Source organism: Rhinolophus hipposideros (assembly GCF_964194185.1).
Source record: "Rhinolophus hipposideros genome assembly, chromosome: 5".
In the NCBI taxonomy this organism is placed as follows: Eukaryota; Metazoa; Chordata; class Mammalia; order Chiroptera; family Rhinolophidae; genus Rhinolophus; species Rhinolophus hipposideros.
The window spans coordinates 21,731,828-21,743,845 of record NC_138051.1 but is presented as its reverse complement, the minus strand read 5'-3'; the positions used below and the strand labels follow the sequence as shown (position 1 = coordinate 21,743,845).

Here is a 12,018-nt window from a genome sequence, read left to right as displayed (position 1 = left end):
AACCAAGTCAAAAAGCACTGGCTATTAAATTACTAAGGACAATTATGCCCCAAATGTACATTTTCTATGCAAAAACATTTTTATCTGTTTTGAAGACTAGCAAAGGCTGGAAAAGATTAAGATGGGACAGAGTAGTAATTACCAGTTCAATAGTACTTGGGTTGTTGAGTTATGGTTAGTAGGCGGCTTCTAATAAAATCAAGAGTAAGTTCATTAGCCTGAATCATGGGTTGTCAGGAAAATCCAATTTTATTTTTATTTGTAAGGTGCAGAAGATGTCATGGAAACTGGCCCCTCTAAGGTTTGTTGGTATGAATTAGAATACTTCAAGCAGCTTAAGAACTGTACAGAAGGCCGAAGGTAAAGAGAAACTTCATACTTTTAAGTTTGCCAGTCTATCCTAGAGCAAATTGATATTATAATCCTTAATGTTGATATTTCTGTTCTATTGCTCTAAATGAGAATATAGATGCATTTTGAGAGATTATAGTGATTTGGTAGTTCCTCACTTCTACAAATAAAATGAACAAATTCTGTGCCTGCAATATTTATGCCACATCATGTCTAATATCAAAATGTATGGTTAATACATCCTAAATAGAAAAGGTTAATACATGAATTGACGAGATTTGGTACAAGAACACCAAGTAGACTAAGATACTATATGAGCCGCATGATTATAGAGGATTTCCTCACATTTTGGTAGCAGCATGAAAACAGACAAAAATCTACATTAGTTCCTTTCCTCTGAAGAAAATAGAACTTCACTTTAGCTAACGTGATGGTTTGGTATCTTTACGGGGCTCTGCTTTGTCATTGTCCTTGGCATGTTATTTAAAGTGCACAGGAAAATTCTCCTCTGAATACTGAATAAAGTACTACCGTGTTTCCCCGAAAATAAGACCTAGCCAGACAGTTGGCTCTAACGTGTCTTTTGGAGCAAAAATTAATATAAGACCCGGTCTTATTTTATTATGAGACCGGGTATAATATAATATAATATAATATAATATAATATAATATAATATAATATAATATAATACAATACAATATAATACCAGGTCTTATATTAATTTTTGCTCCAAAAGATGCATTAGAGCCGACTGTCCTGCTAGGTCTTATTTTCGAGGAAACACGGTAGGTGTTAGCAGAGGTATGTAGAAACGAATGTCTTCTAATCTCTAGCATAGAATTGAAGAGCAGGAAGGACTTGGCTGAAAGAATACTTGGAGAAAAATGAAATGAAAAAGGAAAATCATGGGAATACTAAGGCCCCGTGTGTAGCAAGTATTTGCCTTGGGTGACAAATACTTTTTCTAAATTCAGATTGTGTGTCTTCTATTTCAGGACAGGATCTCCTTTGAAGCTTTAAACATGAAATAGAAACCATAGTCAGCTATAATGCGAGCACTGTGACCTTTGTCCAAGGATTCAGTTTAATTTTATAAATCAGAAATTCAAATGTCAAATCATCTATGACCAGCTTTGGATATTGGCATTTAGAAACCCAACCTGTCTCTTTCTAGAGGTGAGTTTTTAGTCATTTGGAGGTATATTCCCAGAAGCCTATCCAGTCTAAGAATATACATTTACTTTAATTTTTAAAATAAAAATGGGAGCTTCTTCAACAGGACTAGTTTATGCGAGCTTAGGTACTGAAAGTCCAGCAAAGTCTTTGATATGGGAAAATCCACAAACATCGTATACCAGGTTTCCTGCAGAGACTGGCTCATTGGGAAGCTATTCACCTAAGCAGAATTACTCTATACTTTGATGTGAAGATTTGTATTAGATGAAGGTGAGAGACAGTTTCACGCTTAGTTATGAGCAGAGAGACTTGGAAACAAATCACACTGCAGGACAAAGCAGGGCCAATTAATAGGGTTGTCATTTAGACCAGCCCATGGATGGGGTGGAGTTTTCATTTTAATGAGCCCTTTGGACAAAATGAGCGGTTCAGCTGGGGACAATAACCTTAAACTGAAGGCACTGGCACTAGTTTCTGAGTTTTATTTAGTGTATTCAACAGAGACAGGAAACTGTCCATTATGCCTTGTTTTTCCTTAGTGGGTTGAGCAAAGGAGCAAAGCATGTTCTCAGCTGACATTGAGTTGAAGGACAGGGAATGCCCCCACTCTGTGTGGGGATCTGAATTTTCAAAGTCCTTGGTCACCTAAGGAGGATCATTTTTTTGTAGGGTTTTTTTTTTTTTTTTGAAGGCTGAGTAATTTAGCAGGTACAAACAGTTCCTATCTAGAAAACAATACAAGATATTACCGTAAACAGGGGACATGCAAAAGAATCTCCTTTGTTTTGCTCAGTATTTATTTATAAATTTCTCTCAGGGTGGTAGAACCTTAATCTTGTTAAGTACAGATTCCACCAGGGTTATACCTGTGTAGTGTCCAGATGTCCATATGAATTTAATCCTCAAGGTCTTTATCTATCCATACTATCATCCCTTGAGAGGCCACGTACTTACATGTGCAGATTGTTGCCAAATCTTCCCTTATTCTTGAGATTAAGGTCTCTTAAGGATCAGCTTTTTCTCAGCCACTCCTGAGGCTCCTTGCAGGGGGCAAATCCTGTGAGATAGTGTCCTACCTAAACTATCTGCCTAAACACAACACTCACAGATTTTTACTCTGTGGTACTATCAGTACCCTGACTTCTGTCTGGGAATGGTGGCATTGTTTCTGTTGTCCTCACACCCTCAAACTGATTTGGGCTCCAGTGTTCCCCCTCCACACTGGGGCTCAATTTTGAGTGAACAGGGGGAGGTGATGAGAGTGTGTGTGTGTTTCCTTCTTAGGAGCTGCAACAGGCACAGATTATTTTAACTTCAAATAACAGAAATCCTAACCAACAGGGATTAAAACAATTAGCTCACACAAGCAGATTTCTAGAGATGCAGGCCATGAGTGGCATAGCAGCTTAACTATATAACCAAGAATTCATCTTCCTGTCATACTCCCACATCGTTACTCTTAGCTGGTGGCTTTCGTCACTGTGTTTGTCACCATTGTGCTCATCATGTTCACAAGATGACTGCCACACCTCCAGGTGTCACATCCATGGTCAAAATGGGAAAAAGGAGTAGCACCAACTATCTTCCACTCTATCAGAAAAGCAAAAGGTTTCTCAGAAGCCCCCCAGACAATTTTCTTTATACCACATTGTCCAGAACAACGTCATACATACCCAGAACTATGTCCAGAATTAGCAAGTAAGACTAGGAAAGTGTGTACATGGATTTCTAACCTCTACAGTTGAAGATGGCAAGGAAACTGGGGTTGAGAATGTTACTGGGTTATCCAGCTATTGATATCTGGCATAAGAACCCATGTATGTCAGTCTTCACTTTTCTTCTATTTTCCTTCTCCACAATTGCAGAAAATTTTAATAGTCTCTCTAGGACAAATATTGAGTTGGCTTACTCTGTTTTTATTTCCAATCACCTTCTCCTTTTCTTTCTTCTACTCTATAGGTTAGAGATCTTTAAGTGCTTGATTTCTCAGCTTCTCTTGCTTGTACGGATCGTCATGGGACCTGGTTCTAGTCCATCTAGTGTGTGTGTGTGGCTTTCCTTCCCAAATGAAAAAAGGGAAAGACTCACTAGGGAAAGTTCTTTATTTTTGTCATTTCTCTTCCTGAGTGGAACACAGTTTTGATGCCTAAAGGTGCAGCCACCGTTTTGTGACTGTGAGAGGACAAAAATGACACCAAGATGATGGAAAAAAAAGAATGAATTTGTCACATAATAACACAATGCATCCCCTGCATCAGTTATACCTGTGAACTTTTCATATGAGTCTAATATATCCCTACTTGTTCAAGACAACTGTAGCATGTTCTGCTACTTGCAGCCAAATGTAACTCTAACTTATACAGGCAAGAAACCATGTTTTTATATCATCATGTAGTTCTTCCAAATCTACTATCTTTGTAAGAGCTGTCCCCATTCTCTTAAAATGTCCCAACTTTCAAATTTCAAAAGCAAGGAAACCATCTCTTTTCTCTAACATTTTTTTGTTTGTCCAAATGGGGAAGTACAAGGAATTAATGGGGAAAAAATCCTTGATAAATATTACAAAATATATCTCACCATAATTACAAGCACACAGAAACCTACCCAAATTAAGCCAAGACAGAAAGGGAATTTGTTGGATGGATGTAAATATATCTCATGGACCTGAGGACAGGAAGTGGGGAGTTATTATGAATCAGTGCAGTTGTTCTCCCTTCCCTCTCTGGACACATGATCTCTTATGATCTGCTTTATTCTTCTCTCTTGGCAGTGGCTTTTTCTGCTTTTGTGTGCATAAAGCAGAAAATAGTCACTTAAGCCTTATCAGTTCAAATGCAAACTAAGTGAGTGATATCTCTTATTTTTTCAATTCTCTGGAGAAAGAATCTGGTCCAATTTTGATTGTGTGTCAATCTTTAATCCAATTAGTGACCATCAGGATGGGGTCAAATGACTTATCAATTCTTTCTCTTTATGTCTGTTTTTTAATTTTTCAATTACAGTTGACATTCAATATCATTTTAAATTAGCTTTAGGTGTACAGCATAATGGTTAGACATTTATATAATTTATGAAGTGATGACATCAATTCTTAGGAACTAAAGAAGAAGTCTCTTTTGAGAAGGGGCCATGGGAATGTGTGTATGTATGTGTGTGGAAATGGTTGTCGAAAGAAACAATGGACATCTCTACTACTCTCCTGATATCCTAATCTGCTGAAAGGTAAATAAAATTAATGATTCACTCATTCTACAAACATTAGATTCACTTGTTCCTTCCCTTACATTATCTCTTTGAGAATGTCAGTACCATTCATCTGGTTGCCCATGTCATAAACCTCTACACAATTACCAATAATCACACTAGCTAACAATTCATGAGTATGTGCACTGTGTGATAAGCTGTGATAAGCATTCTCTATGTATTATTTTATTTTATTTTTTATTGGGGAGGGGAACAGGACTTTATTGGGGAACAGTATGTACTTCCAGGACTTTTTTCCAAGTCAAGTTGTTGTCCTTTCAGTCTTAGTTGTGAAGGGTGCCATTCAGTTTCAAGTTCTTGTCCTTTCAGTCTTAGTTGTGGAGGGTACAGCTCAGCTCCAGGTCCAGTTGCCTTTGCTAGTTGCAGGGGTGACAACCCACCATCCCTTGCGGGACTCGAGGAATTGAACTGGCAACCTTGTGGTTGAGAGCCCACTAGCCCATGTGGGAATCGAACTGGCAGCCTTCGGAGTTAGGAGCAAGGAGCTCCAACCGCCTGAGCCATCGGGCCGGCCCTCTATGTATTACTTTAAATTCAACCTCACAGCAACCTTAGGTATTGTCTATTTTATAGATAAGGAAAGTGAAATTTAGAGATGTTAAGTCAGGCTTTCAACATGTCTCTTGGATTATTACTGCAATAACCTCCTGAGTCCCTGCCTCTGATTTTACCTCTCCCATCCATTTAAAAAAAAAACAACTGGTAATCATAGTGTTCTTCCTAAAACACAAATCTGATCATGTTCTTTCCTCCTTAAAACCCTTTTATTGTTCCCTTAGGATAAAATCCAAATTTCTTTACGTGATGTATAAAACCTTTCATGACCCGGACAACCTTCATCTTTACCAACCTCCATCCTTATCTCTTTCAATCCAGTACCTCACACCCTATCCTCAAGCCACACAGATCATTTGCAGTGATTAACAGTTTGTTTCTTACCTCTGCACAACAACCCTGTAGCTGTTCTCCCAGGTGACTCCTATGTATCACCCACACTTAGGATTAAGCTTAGATGTTACCTTATCCAGAAGCCTTCCCTAATTGAATTGGGTGCCCTTTTTGTGTACTTTTGTATCACTCAGTGCTTTTCCCCTACACTTATCATGCCATACTATAATTGTTTGCTAGCTTATTCTGCCTCTCTCGCTGTACTGTAAAGTCCTTGAGTGGAGGGATTATGTCTGGTTCAATGCTGAAAACCCTAAGATTAGTGTAGTGCTTGGCACGTAGTAGTTTCATATCACAAAATAATAAAATAAGAAAGTGATATAATACAATAAGCTTAACGTGTCAAACCTAGTGAAAGATAAAGAAAGCTGTATGAAGCAATAAGGTTGTTAAACAGGAGGAAAAAAAAGCAAGGAACTGAATTTTTTTCAGAGCTTACTAAATTGACAGTATTTTGCTGGTAATATCTAATTTAATCCTCACAATAATTTTTTTTTCATGCCAATAAAGTCAGTTTAATTTTTATAGACTGGTGATAACTAACACTGCAGGGAAAATTTGGGCTCTTGATTTTTTTCTCAAGGTTCTTTCTTTTTAATTTATTGGGGTGACAATTGTTAGTGAAATTACATAGATTTCAGGTGTACAATTCTGTATTACATCATCTATAAATCCCACATAATCCTCACAATAATTTCTTGAGGTTGATATGTTATGTCCGAAATAAATATAAGGAAATTAAAGATCAGATTAGAACAAAATAAACTGAATGATTATACAAAAACTCTACAGATAAGAAGCAAATAAAGAAATTAAAATCAACCTAGAAACCCTTTTGCTGGGTCTGCTTTCCAGCTTTCTCTTCTAAAGCTATTTCCTTCACTCTCTCATTGGCTTTGGATGTAGACATTCTTCCTTCCACCAGGACAAATTCCACCCCCTCCCTCACGCTTTGACTTACGTAAGTTCTTTCTTGAGCAAAATTTCCTTCATTAGACCTGCTTTCTGATTTAGCTAAACTTTTTTGAGCCTAGCAAAGCACCCCAATTTCTCTTTCAGGTAATTGTCAGCAACACAGCAGTAAACATCAACATGAAGCAGATTATTATTGTAGATCACGCAGGAAACAAAAGGTAAAGTATTAAACAGTAGCTGTGGTTAAGTAACTATATTCTGCTCAATGAGAAAACCTGATGTCATTTTCAAGTTCCATCATTTCCATCTTTTTTTTCAGTCAGGTCAAGTCTGTAAACTTTCTAAGTCTCAACTGTCTTGCTAATGAAAAGGATATACTAATGAGTTTTCTACCTACCTACTCTGTTTCCCTGAAAATAAGACCTTGCCGGACCATCAGCTCTAATGTGTCTTTGGAGCAAATATTAATATAAGACCAGGTCTTATTTTACTATAAGACTGGGTATAATATAATATAACATAACATAATATAATACCGGGTATTATATTAATTTTTGCTCCAAAACACATTAGGCCCGATTGTCCGGCTAGGTCTTATTTTTGGGGAAACACGGTATTCCAGGACTTCTGTGAGGATCAAATGAGAGGAGTTATGTAAAAACCCCTTCACAGTTGAAACCGGAGCACTCACCGCCCCAGCAGTGCAGGTTTTCTTTGCTCTGGGGATGGTGGAGGGAGAGGTTAATCAAGTTTTCATTTTCAAGAGGGAAAGTCCTTCAGACTCAGCTGTGATTTTTACCTAGCACTCCACAGGCCTGTGCCAATCCACCATTTCTCCACACAAGTAGTTAAAAACAAATAACCTATGATTTCAACACTTAGAGAATGGTTAAGGAAAACTGGATATTATTCATTTAGTCCTGCTACAGTGTGGTAAAACATCTTGAAGTACAAAATGAAGAAAACGATCAGATGTTTTCAGAGAAACTAGCATCTTCAACAGAAGAATTTCATTTTTGGAATTTCAAGAAAAATTTAAACACATAGACAGTGAATTTGAAGAAAGTATGTATTTGAAAAATACCTTCAAGAATATCAATGCATGTGAATTTAAATCACTTGATACTGGGTCTTGCAGTGATCTCCAAAATGACTGTGAATGAGAATCTTCCCAAACAAGGATTAAACGAGGAAAAAGCAAAATTGGTGAAGCAGATTCAGGAGAAAGAAGACCTTCTTTGGAGGCCAAAACTAGTAAAAACATAGAGATCAAAGAGTGACCTGTTTCATTTATTATAGTTGTAATGAAGAAGTGGAGAAGCTGTAGCCAGTGGTTGCTTTATGAGTTGCAGTCAGCTATGTCTGGGGAGAACAAGAAACTCAGCCTTACTCAGTTGATAGGCCACTATGGGTTAAATGATAAATTGCTACACCACTACAGAAATGAAGAATTTATAGGTGTTTAATTTATAATATTTTTGTACAGAATATCTTTGAGAATGACAACTTAAAAGATACTTATACATTTTTTAAGGGAAGACATAAATCATTAGGTCTTAGAGAAAGGTATCTTGATGAAAATCAAATTTGCATGCTCTGTTATATAAATACAAACTAAATTCTAAAATGAAAATTAAGTATTTTGGATAAAATTGCCAAAGAAAATTTGAGATTTAAAGAAATGTGAGAAAAGTTTAAATCGTGTTTTAAAAAATAATTTGAGCAATTCTGGAAGTCAGTTGTCATACATTGTTTTGTTTATCGTGGTAAAAAAATTTTGTTTTAAATGTTAAAAAAATAGTCCAATCTGGTGAATGTCTAAACAAAAACTGGTCAAAAAAACGCTTGCTACTGTCCTAAGTTTATGAACCTTGTTTCTGTCCATTTGCCACACAGCTCCATCTGGATGGTGTAGTAGATAATTAAACTCCTATGTCCAAAATTAAAAAGAAAAAAAAACAAACATTTGGTTAAATACTGTAAAATGTTTGTACCTGTACCTGGCTACGGAGGAGACTGCGACAAGTTGGGTTCCTGGGTTGAAGAAACTCAGAGGAGGCTAGTCGCTAAGGAGAGGAAGCCGAGCGTTGCCAGGTGACGTCATTACCCCGCGCCAACCGCGACAGTTTCCGGGTTGGGCTGAGCGCCTCGTTCTACGCCATGGGGTCTTGGCAGCGTTTGCTGCTTTTTGGTGGGGTGTCGCTTCGGGGTGGTGGCGGGGCCCGTGCCCCGCTTGGGGGAAGCGGAGTGTTGGTTTGTCGGCGCCAGGTCCGTGGTGCTGCAGGGCAGGGGGAGGAGGGCGGGACGGAGATGCTGGGGTGGCAGGGCTGCAGGTGCCCTGGCGTTGCCTTTTGTCAGAGACTCGCCAGAGCCCCTCGTGCGCCCTCGCCCACTTGGCGACTCAGACCCCAGTCGGCAGGACGTTCCCACTTTCCAGGCAGGCTCTCCGTAGGATCAGGCCGAGGAATGGAGGGACACGAAACAGATAGTTAGAACCTGGATGTGTGACTTGAACATGCTTTCTTCGTGTTGGTTTATTTAGAAAATAGGTTAAAGGTAAGGAAGCCACGTGGAGGATTTAACTCCGTAAAGAGGCAGCGTAGTTTTGACATTAGGGTATCCTGGCAGATACATTTCAGCTTAAAGAAGCTGTCTCTATGATTGTGATCAATAGCAGTAAGCAAATAGCACTGAAGGCCTAACTAGCGGAGGTGAACAGAATTAGACGGCAAAAGACAGCCCGCTTAATCACAGGCCCGGAATTGTTTTTACTTTTACAGCATGGTAATGGAGATGGCTTATTTTAAAACTTTTTTTTCAAAGTTATCTGGCGCTGAGAATGAGACCCTAAAACAAAGAAGAACACAAATCATGTCCCGAGGACTTCCAAAGCAGAAACCCATAGAAGGTGTTAAACAAGTTATAGTTGTGGCTTCCGGAAAGGGTGGAGTTGGAAAGTCTACTACCGCAGGTACTATAGGATATTAATTCTAATCTTAATTAGGAATTTATGCCATCTGGCAAGTGCACAGTATTAAAATTATAGTTTTGTTTTTAAAAAGGTATTTGTGGAGTTCCTAATAGCTGGTTACTTATGTACTGTCAGGACTTGGTAGTGATGAGGAGTTTAGATTTTGGACACTAGGTACATAGCCGGGTCTGGGACTCCTTACCTGAGAAAAAGGCGGTCAGGTTGCCTGTAAGGTCTTCAGTTTACTTAACTGTAAAATGGCAATGATGATAACCTGTTTCGTAGGATGGTTATGCAAATTAAACTAACCACTTAGCACAGTGTCTCCTACATAGTAGGTGCTTAATATTTGGTTGCTGTTATTATTTTTAAAACATCTAGTAACTTTAATACATTATTTCTGTTTTTTGATGTTCTTTTCCAGTCTTTTGTCAATGTACATATAACTATGTAGTTACAATGAAATTGTTTACATTATTGTGACCTTTTTATTTAATCTTTATATAATTCCAGCATTTATAAAGTCAATATAGATCTAATATTTGAAAATGCTTGAAAAGGTTTAATGTTGTAATTATTTAAAATATCGTCTAATCTTTACATGTTTTATATTTATATACTGGAGCAGAGAATTTTTTTTGGTGCGTGGCTCTTTTTAATTGATTGTAGATTTCATTTTGACTGAGATGCTGCCATTAGTACCCATAAATGAATGCAACCAGAAATGGAAGAATTACCGTCCAAGACTGATAACCATATATTTCCAAATTTTTTCCAAAGAAGTCTTTTATTTCTAAAAAAATTTTCCAGTGTAATAAAGTAACAGGTTAACTTCTCCCAATCCTATTCAACAGAGGTAACTTGTATTATTAATTTGGGGTCATAAACTCATGTCTTATTGTTGTCTCACATTTAATTTTTCAATCATTTCAATAGGAATGGCTGCTAATTCAGGTCTCATTCAACCCATCTTTTTTGCAGTTGATTTTTAAAAAGTGACTACCTTATTATGTTTCATTTTGTTAATTTTGGCTCAGTTCTAGATGCACAAGATCTTTTAAATTTTGATTTTTTTCAGACTATTAACCTAAAGGTGGGGCATACATGTACCTTAAAATTCTCTAGTTCCATTGAAATCAATAACATTTTGAAATAAGAGCCAGGCACAGAAGTCTGTGACTGTCACTGGAGGTCTTGTGTCTTGACTTAAAGCTGTATTTAGTAATTCCTGGGTGTAGCTAGTTGTACAAATCCAGCTATGCAGGGTTATTAGCTCAGTTTTCCCCATTTTGACCTGAAGATAATTGTAGAAGAGTTTTTCAGATGTTTTGAAGAAATTAAGATTTGCCAAGTATTGTAGTTGTATTAGGTTGGTGCAAAAGTAATTGCGGTTTTGCGGTTATTTTTAACCTTTTAAACACAATTACTTTTGCACCAATCTAATAGATCCTTATTATACTACTATTTGAAAGATAATATATTATTATTAAAAAATGACTAGTGATTGTTCTTAATGAATTCATGCTATATCCTACACATTTTTGTGTTGTTTTCCCCCTAAGGGGCCTACAATCCATCTGATATTTTGTTTTTAAAATTTAGAATCTCTTAGTCTTTGGTTCTAGAATCTACCTCTTACCGTGTTTTGAAAATTCAGAGTACATTTACCTGTTTTAAATGGTGTGAATCTTTTTATATGCTCTGTGATTACTTGGACTGGTTAAAGATGGAAGGTATTTTCATGATGATAGCTATAAGTTCTTTAGGTTTTGTACAATATAATTTGTTGGGTCTGTAGGCTAACACTTGTTTAAAACTGATTTTTTATTGTTTTTGGTTAGAAGATTATCTATTGCCATGGAATGTGGTAGTATTTAAATTGGTAAATATGTGAGAAAATGTATAATGTATGACACATAGTAGGTGCATCAGTAAATGTCCCTCCTTTGCTTGTTTTCTTTGTTAATAGTATACCATCTGTCCCAAACAACTGGCCTATACTTTTTCGTAACAGTTCTATCTGCATACATAAGCCTTAGAAATAGGTTATTTCTGTGTAACTCTGTTGGTATTATATTTCTTTCCCTTATATGTATTTATTCCTGTCACAAACTATCTCAAAATACTTCCCATTTGAATGTGTATGCTAGAGCTATTTTGGATTCAAGTGATGACATTTGTTTAGTACTACAAACATGCTCTGTGATTCTATTATGTAAATGCAGGAAGACCCTAACATTAAAATGAATTAATCTTTAAAGGTTTCTTTCTAAAAGTTGGGCTATGTTTAACCTATGATGCACCTGAAATTCAGAATTATTTTATAATTTATAAAAATTAATTTCTCAAGTGCCATGCCCCAGGTTAAATACTTTACACACAGTATTTCATT

The 12,018-nt window shown here is 37.0% G+C and overlaps 1 protein-coding gene and 1 pseudogene across 7 annotated transcripts in view; both read left to right on the top strand.

The window, feature by feature from the left end:
* NUBPL (NUBP iron-sulfur cluster assembly factor, mitochondrial) overlaps positions 1–12,018 on the top strand; it is a 268,056-nt gene that overhangs the window by 54,005 nt on the left and 202,033 nt on the right. Inside the window, exons 1-2 of one of the 6 annotated variants that reach the window (XM_081050175.1) lie at positions 8,771–8,923; positions 9,479–9,626. The exons of 1 other annotated variant lie outside the window; for it this stretch is intronic. In XM_081050175.1, coding sequence (XP_080906301.1) covers positions 8,816–8,923; positions 9,479–9,626 — 256 coding nt within the window. In that variant the 5' untranslated portion in view covers positions 8,771–8,815. Of the gene's footprint in view, positions 1–8,770; positions 8,924–8,964; positions 9,212–9,478; positions 9,627–12,018 lie in introns of those variants that run through there. 4 more of the 6 variants (XM_081050179.1, XM_081050176.1, XM_081050178.1 and 1 more) reach the window with 4 other exon arrangements.
* Positions 7,381–8,121, top strand: LOC308497572 (swi5-dependent recombination DNA repair protein 1 homolog; annotated as a pseudogene). Its single transcript has one exon. The product of its transcript is annotated as a swi5-dependent recombination DNA repair protein 1 homolog (transcript).